This window comes from Phyllostomus discolor, chromosome 2 (genome assembly GCF_004126475.2).
Source record: "Phyllostomus discolor isolate MPI-MPIP mPhyDis1 chromosome 2, mPhyDis1.pri.v3, whole genome shotgun sequence".
Lineage (NCBI taxonomy): Eukaryota > Metazoa > Chordata > Mammalia > Chiroptera > Phyllostomidae > Phyllostomus > Phyllostomus discolor.
In genome coordinates, this window is record NC_040904.2 from 176,997,019 (window position 1) to 177,005,490 (window position 8,472).

Sequence of the window (8,472 nt, forward strand, 5' to 3'; positions counted from 1 at the left end):
TATTCATTAATTACTGGTGATTGATTCAACCTCTAGTTGCTTGCACCTCCCTAGAAGATAGGTGTGGGGCGGAAGGCTCCAACCCTCTATTCAAGGCTGGTTCATGGCAGCCAGCCCCCATTCTCATGTGCTTTGCAAAAGTCACATTCATTAACATAAACCCAGTGATGATAACAAGACACCTTTTCATCTTTATGGTTCTGTTCTCAGGAACTGAGAATAAGGGACCAGATTTATAATAAAAGACGTGTCATCGATCTTATTCCAGGAAATTCCAAAGGTTTGGGCAGTTATGAGCCAGGCATTGTGGATGAAGACCAAATATGTCTGAGAAATGTATTTTGGACACCTGAAAAACCAAATATATATTTATATACCACGATATCACATTTCCCGAATACTGCTCTCTACCTATGAACTTTCTCTCTCAAAAAGTGCACTCAGAAATGTATAAGAATGAGTAAATACAAAACCTCTCCTTACAGAGGTTGTATCCCGCAGCTCTGCTGGTTCCCCCTTGTGAAGTAAACAGCACGGGCCTTACTTTTCAAATGGAATGTATTACTCTTCTACAATCATCAAGTCCCCCGAAGTGGCCTATGCTTAAACTGCCCCCAAGTTCAGCATTTCTTGTGCCGGGAGCCTGTCTCGGTGGTACTTTCTTAAAGGCTTCTTATTTTAACTCTGATATAGGAAAAAAAAGGAAAGTATGGGGTGGTAAATTTCTTACACTGGTTAGAGGAAGGATTTACATAGTCAGCTCTATTTTTGTCCTTACTATTCACTACTTTATAAATGTGGTGTGTTTATAGTGTGGAGATAGATATATAGATACACAATGCACTACTAGGCTACGTTTTATACTTGTAATGTATACAGTGGTGGTGTTTATAGCAGTTTTAAATTAAGGCACAGAAAATACAGAACATACAATTAGTACAAAATTATAAGACCCAAAGGTAAAAACTAGGTCTCCCTCCCACCCCAGTCCACCAGCTATCTGGTGTCCTCTCAGAAGACAATCACCATTACCAGTTTCTAATTTATCTTTCCAGGGGTATTCTATGTATACAGCAAGCAAATATGTATTTTATACACATACATACAGACTTAAAAAGATTCTGGAGGCTTTGCTAGAAAAAATGACAAAAATTTATTCAAGGGTCTTAGAGTCTGCAAACTGGAAATACAGCTAGGCAAAAACCTTCAGAAGTATTCCAAAGAAGAGTTAAGCGTTCTTATAGTAAAAGCCATGTCCTTGAGAATCATCAGCCCTGCATTCTCAGCCGTAGGATTGGTCTGGGGTGGTTACCAGCCAATGTCAGAGGTCTGGATGATGGATGCCAGGGGGTCTGGAGGATGGGCACCAGGCGGCCTGGGCACATCCCGAGTCCTTTAGGGGGTAGTCAGATGGTTATTCAAAGGTAAATAAATGTCTGGACATTGACATGGGCCTGGAAAGTTCAAAAGTTTAAGTTCCCAGGGATGTTAAGACAAGAAAAAAAAAACACATTTCCTTATGCCTCAAACTTTATAATGTTAATAATTTAGCAGCTTGGTTAAAGTGACTCCATTTTGTATTTTCCCTATCTTCATTCTTTTCCTCAATATATACGTACATCTTTTTTACAGAGCGGAATACTACACGCATTCTTCTTCACGTTGTTTCTCACTTACATCACAGTGTTTTTTATTGATACATAGGATCCTCAAAATCTGAGACATGTAGCAGGGGCATATCCAATTTCTAAGAGGCATAAGTTGTCAGTACAGAGTAGGCAGGAAATTTTAACATATTTTTTTATCCATGGTTGTCAGATTTAGTCCCTATTATGTACTAAATAATATATTCTTCTATATTTTGCATTTTGTTTGTTTAATTAAATAACACATCATATAGTTTTGCCTTAACTCCAGAAACAGACTCTGCTACAATATCAAATTCTCTCCACAACTTAAATTACATGTTGCTGCCAGTTGCATATTGCCTTCTATAATTATATTCCTAGAGCAGTAAAACGAGAAAGAAATTCCAGATACAGATTTATATATTTGGCATAATGCAGAACTAGTTACATGACAAAACTTGAAACCTTCATATTTTGGAAACATTTGCCATTTAATAGGAACTGCATTCTTCAAACTGGAGAGTCTTTTAGGGTTAAGCCCAAACATAGCTACATCCGTACTTGGAAGCAGTTGGACAACTCAGGGCTGGAATTCCCACACTGTGCTTGTTGTCAGTCCATTGTTTTCCTGCCTCGTAGCTTCTGGAAGGGAATATTCCACTACCTTGTGCAGCTGATGCTGAATGCTGTGTCCTCTGAACTGGGGTCGGCCAGGGTCACCAATCAGTACTTGAGTTCTGTGGGTCCAAAAGCAGCCCTTCAGCCATCGGTGAAGACTGTCTGCAAGGTCTTCATCATAAAACATATCTCCAAGCACAATAAGGTCCCACTTATCTTGTTCCAAATCCAAAACATTTTTGGTTAAAATGGGGAAAGGATTCAGTTGGTTCAATTCACAATTTAGTGTGATAGCCACTCCTGCAACTTTAAAAGAGCACATGATGAATGGGTATATACTAGGCTGTTTTAATTCCCTATTGATTAATTTAAGTATCAATAATTTAGAAAATCTCCTAACAATGTTTCTTCCCTTTTTTCTTGAAAGATGTTTTTAGGTAAGGAGGCCTAGAGTGTATGCCAGTGTAAGCTATTTACTGAGATTTTCAAATATATGAATGGATATCTCAAATACAAAAGAAATAATACAATATACCTGGAAATGTTGGGATTTGAAGGAACATTTGCAGATCTCAATAACCACAAGGGTTGATGTGTTACAGGAGCCAGGGAGACAAGCCTTGTGCTTGAGCAAGGTGGTAAGTTAAAACTGAGTCCCCTGTTCAAGGATTTTCAAGGACTAGATCCTTGGTGAAAGGGAGGACTGGGAGGAAATCAGATAAAATTAAAACTTATCTGTTTCAGCTTGGCTTCTAATAAAACAAAATCGCCCTCAAAGACACAGACCCATCCTCACTTGGGTTTGGGATCAAATGAACTCAACCAAATATTTCAATAAATTCCTAGCCCAGAAGTAACAGTAAGTGTTCTCAGGTTGCTATCACTTGGAGATATCCGACACACAAATACTAATCCTGGGGGAAAATGCACTGTCAACTCATGCCTCCCTGAATTCCCACAGATAATGTCCCGCTGACTGTAAGTTCACAATATTGTATCATAAAATGCACATGGGTACAAGCTATCATGTTGAGGCATCTGCAGATATTTATCCTGGAAGGGAAAGAGGATGAGCTTTACATAGTTTTAAATATGAAATCCTTACTAGGGTCTATGTCATTGGCCAGGATCCTGCATGCCCTACTCATCTTGGCAGCGATAGCTGTAGCTCCACATCCACTCCCAAGATCTAACACAGATTTTCCTCTGACAACATCAGGATTATCCAAAAGATACCTAAATTAGAAAGAAAGGGGATTATCTAAGAGATGGGAGAAACTCAGCAAGAGCTGTCCAACAAAATAATTACTTTGGGTTCAGTAATAGTAAGAAATAGACAAAGAAATAGTAAAACTTAGCAGAAGAACCTCGTCCACCCTTAGCAAGTTTGGCCTGACTAGAGTGAGACAAAATACTGACCTTGAGAGCTAGTCAAAGGTGGCAGACAGAGGACCCGGTCATTTGATTTCTCTTCAGCAGGTGTGAAGAGCAGTTCCACACCACTGACTGATCAGGCTCTTCAAGTCCACTGTTTAAAAGTATTGAGCACTCACTATGATCCAGAAACTTCCAAGAACCAAGAATACAGACTGACAAAATACTATTATAATCAGGACTCAGTACACCAGATCCAAAATCCACCATCTTTCTCTTTTTCCTTTTGATCCTCACCCAAGGGTATATATTTATTGGTATTAGGGAGAGAGGAAGGGAGGGAGAAGGAGAAACACTGATGTGATAGAGAAACATCGATCAGCTGCCTCCCATAAGCACCCCAACCGGGGATCGAACCTGCAATCTGGGTATGTGCCCTGACCGGAGATGGAACCCACAGCCTTTTTGGTGTACAGGACGATGCTCCAACCACCCGACCCACCGAGCCAGGCCCCACCATCTCCTTTTGATTGTTCATCAGAGTGGTTTTACCGACTGTTGAATTGTCTTATAATGACCTCTCTAGTAAGGTACCATCAAAGTCCAGTTCAACCGAAGAATTTAGACCATGGCTAAGTAGTTACCAAACAAGTGAAGATGAGTGGGGAAACACTGAGATAATGAATTTCAATTGACACTTGATCTTAGTGTTGGAATAATAAAAAAGAGCAGGACTATAGTATGGTAGTTGTGTACATGCCCCGTCTAAAGGGACAGCTGCTACCCCTCTTCCGCCAATTGTTGCCACAGAAATTCCATGTTATCAGAGATTATTCCTGTTTCTCAAGCCAATGCATATTTTTGCTGGCAACTGATTTTTTTTTTAAGTTTGCAAGTGTGCTGAGACACCAGGGCTGATGTGTTGAACTAAGAACATACAGGTGAGGGAGGGCCTGCTAAATGAAGGCGCACAAGCCACCTGCACCGAAAAAGCAGGTAGCTAGCTCCCTCTAAATACAAGCTTCCACTTTAGGAAGGTGAAAACCATGAGGGCATTTTGATTGAAGGCACAGTTTCAAAACACCCACAAAGGAAATAGAATCATAAGATTTATTACTTCCAGATCCCAGCAGCAAAGGGGCACAATGAGCTGGGGGAAGGGCAGTCCTCTGTCCCAGATAACTTGGGGCAGAGGTCGCTAACTCTTCAAGGGCTTAACTCTAAGTGGTTATTTTAAAGGGTACCCTGGGAAAGGCAAAGCAGGAACTTAAAGCAGGCATCCTAAACTGTGTCCTTATAAAAATGCCCAGACTCGGGGTTTAAGCAGGGTTATCACATTGTAAAACGCCTAGGCAGCAACTTTTTTTTTTTTCATCACAATTAAGTAAAAGCCAAACAACATACATTTGTGGGTCAACAGTTTGTATTCCCTGATTCAGGCAGTCTCTTAAGAAATTTGATTGTCTATTTGGAGTTGATAAACAGTAACTTTCATAGAAAACAGTCACTTATAATGTCAGTACTTTTTAAATATGATGTGAGCAGGAAAGCTTGAAAATTTAGCAACACAACAGTCAGAAAATTGATATTGTTTGATACCACCTGAAAAGCTTCCCAGTCCTCAGTATTCTCCAAAAAGTTCTATGTTTGCATTTATTTTGCATGTAAAACTATACAGCCCTGGCCAGTGTGGCTCAGTTGGTTGGAGCATCATCCTCTACATCAAAAGGTTGCAGGTTCAGTCCCTGGTCAGAGTACATATGGGAGGCAACCATTCACTGTTTCTATTTCTCAAATCAATAAACTTATTTTTAAATTACATACAGCATTAACTCCTGTGAAAGAGAAGTCCTTATCCTTTTTGTTTCACAGTTCTGTAACCTCAAAGCATAAACAGAGGAAATCATTTACCAGTCTAAGAGCAAAGGCTAGATTGAAAGCTAAGAGTTCCTACCTTTGTTTCAGCAGCTGTGTTTTAATAAAAAGCATAGTGTGAATGTGTGAGAAAATGTCCTAAAGACCTTTGCAGTGTGGAAAGCTGGAGGGAGGGAGCTTAAAAATGCAGATTCAAGTCGTGAGTTCACCTGAGCTGTCAGCAAACCACTAGAGAGGAGAATTCCCTTGAGCCTATTCACTCACTCACATCTCTTGTTCTTTGGGAAACTGAGAAGAGGCAATGATGGAGGGGGTGTGAGGCTTAAGGAGCAACATTTTTAGGATTAAACAAGGAAAGCTGAAGGACTGGGGCTGTAGGTTCCATCTGGGAGCTGTGCACTGGCCATACATTATGAACTATGAACCTGAGAACAGTGTAAGATCTGCATATTTATAGCTATCGCCAGGCTTGACAGCTGACCCTAGGATTTCTCTTGCAGAAAGATCTGTATTGGGATAAATACCTTGATAAGCTTGGAGTAAAACTATGTAACAAAGGAAGCCAAAATTTTAAAAAAATTCTTAAACTGCTCTAAATTAAGAAAACAAGAGGAATGTTGGGTTTTTCTCTGTTTCTTTGTGAATGGCAGGGAGAATGCAGAGCTGGAGGGCGCTGAAAAGAGAGAGGCACTATCCTTTCAGGTTCCCGTTTCAGCTAGGGCAGTACCTAGATAGGGCTTGGCCTCCTGGCCAGTAGATTGCCCAGTAGGGATCGCTGTGGGGCCACAGGTCAGCTCTTTCCCACCAGAACTTGCATCTGGGGGTCAAAAGCCGCAACCGGATTTCGGGAGTGAGACTGCCACTGCTGGTGACTTCAGTGTTCTCCTCCAGGAACGCTTTCATCTCGGGGTCCAAAGAGCTTCCCGTGCCTCTCCAGGGGCAGTGGCCCCAAGGAAATGAGGAAAGACAACTGCTTCTCGGGGCCTTCCGAAAGACACCACAGTGGGTCCCTGGAAGCAGCGCAAATGCTCTCCAACCTGGGCTCAAAGCCATCAGTCCTCTTCCAAAACACAGGTTCGGTCACTGCTGTTGATAAGAGCTGCTCTACTCCTTACAGGCAAAGTACTTGATGTCAACTGGAATCTCTAAATCTCTAAAAACAGAAACAGTGCTGAAAATTCCAAGGCTCATAACACTTCTAAATCCTACTATATGGTAAGAAAACATTACACTATAAGCTCTGTAGCAGATGATCCACAAGAACAAGTTCATTCAGATCAAAGCACTGGTGCATCCATTTAGGAAAATCCAATCTTTTAAAAGCATGCCTTTTCACAACAGAATCCTTTTATAATAATTTCAAACAAATATACAAGCATTTGATTTTGAGAGAAATCTTCAGAAACAATGCTTGTTACGTAAGATAAGGTATACCTTTAAAGTTTTTTTTTATACATTCAATCACTTACCTTTAAGCAGGCATGGTGCCTGGCAACTGTGAACAAAAGTCTGGGAAGCTTAGATTCTAGTGCTGGGATAACGCGATTAACAGGCAAACAGCTTTTGCCTTTGCGAATTGAGTCACGAGTTGTGGAGGCTAACAAACCAGAATTCTGTGTAGGCAGAGGTATATGGATTACACTGACCGGCCACACTCCTTTTCAATAATGATTGTCATGGCGTAAAACATCTATGTAAACAAGATTCAGGCTTTTCCCTTAAAAACACACACACACACACACACACACACACACACAAAACTTTGGAGATTTCATTGTAATAAAAGACTATCAACTCCCAAATCTCCTTCTATAAATATGTGATGATTCATCTTTACCAAGCCTGGGTTGAAAAGACTTGTTCTAAGAGAAAAACCTTGAAAAGAAAAAGTAGGAACGTGGAACAGCAGTTGAAACATACATTGTACACAAAGTGGTTTGGGACCTTATTAACTATTAATAAGTCTTATTAAATATTAAGACTGCCCCACCTAAGTATTTAGAGTAGGGGCCCACAACTCAGATGCCTACCCGGAGGCAGACGGGTGATGATAAATGAGCGATGCAGGCTGACTGCAGGGTAACAGGCCAAGCGGAGACTGCTTCTCAACCCTGGCGGCTAGGAGAGGCAACGATCATGTTTCTCTCTCACATCGCGTCTCTCCCTGTCTCCCTTCCTTCCCCCCTCTCTCTTAGAACAAACAAACATCCGGGCAGGACACGATGCTTGTCAGGCCACTTCAGTGGGTGTTAGTTATCTCGTGTTCAAGCCCTGGGAACAGCCCAGGTCTCTAAGGTCCTGACACCCCATTGGGCTAATTGTTAGGTGATCTTGGTTTTGACACCGTGTCCTCCAGACGGACGTCTGCCCCGCCCACCCAGCGCCAATCGGTTGTGAATATGTGCTTATGCGGAGGATACTTAGTATAGTTATTAACTGATCAGGAAATAAGACGGGATAAAGTGGGAAAATCCCGAAAATGTTTGTGACCGGGTATTTTTCTCCAAAGAGGACAGGAATCGATCTTAAAGGGACGGGTACAGTCTTCCTTTTCGCCTTACCTGGCTTTGCTAACACCGCCCAGGGAAGCTAAAGCACAGGGCGTGTCTGTCACTTGCTCTTACGCGTCTTTTCACGCACTCGCATTTTTTTTTTTTTCTTACAACTGTGCGTGGGTCCGGCTTCACAAGCAGGAGCCTGGTGCAGAGCAGAATGTGCAGCAGACGGACAGCAGGCAGGCTCCGCCCTCCTTCCCAGCAGCGCTTTCTCCAGCCTTTCCAGCGCTTTCTTAAAGGGGCAGGGAGGGGCGAAACCAGAGGGCGCTCTGACCTCGCTTTGTAAAGAGATGTCACGTTCTGATTTCTAAAATATTCGTTATTAAACCATTTATAACATATGGAGCCAATCACACTTCTATGCACTGGGCATAGAGTGCTTTGTAACATAGAGTGTTCACTCTTTATGATACTTACGTTGA

At 41.7% G+C, this 8,472-nt stretch overlaps 1 protein-coding gene across 3 annotated transcripts; it reads right to left on the bottom strand.

Moving 5' to 3' along the window:
- Nucleotides 1-1,137: 1,137 nt before the first annotated feature.
- Nucleotides 1,138-8,271, bottom strand: ETFBKMT (electron transfer flavoprotein subunit beta lysine methyltransferase). Of its 3 annotated transcripts, none has more exons than XM_028533420.2 (4): nucleotides 8,057-8,271; nucleotides 6,223-6,648; nucleotides 3,352-3,482; nucleotides 1,138-2,552 (listed from the first exon to the last, which is right to left on the bottom strand). In XM_028533420.2, exons 2-4 carry the CDS (start codon nucleotides 6,546-6,548, stop codon nucleotides 2,209-2,211), a joined length of 801 nt encoding a protein of 266 aa, XP_028389221.1. In that variant the 5' UTR covers nucleotides 6,549-6,648; nucleotides 8,057-8,271; the 3' UTR covers nucleotides 1,138-2,208. The 3 variants fall into 3 exon arrangements, with proteins under 3 accessions (XP_028389221.1, XP_035875085.1, XP_035875084.1); XM_036019192.1 differs by lacking the exon at nucleotides 8,057-8,271 and adding an exon at nucleotides 7,526-8,045; XM_036019191.1 differs by lacking the exon at nucleotides 8,057-8,271 and adding an exon at nucleotides 6,965-7,231.
- Nucleotides 8,272-8,472: the final 201 nt, after the last annotated feature.

Coding starts and splice junctions, on each gene's coding strand:
- ETFBKMT (XM_028533420.2), bottom strand. CDS start 6,548: ATGGCTTTGAGCCCAGGTTGGAGAGCATTTGCGCTGCTTCCAGGGACC. Junction 3,483..6,222: donor GGAGGCCAAGCCCTATCTAG/GTACTGCCCTAG, acceptor TTTCTAATTTAG/GTATCTTTTGGATAATCCTG. Junction 2,553..3,351: donor GGCCAATGACATAGACCCTA/GTAAGGATTTCA, acceptor GCTCTTTTAAAG/TTGCAGGAGTGGCTATCACA.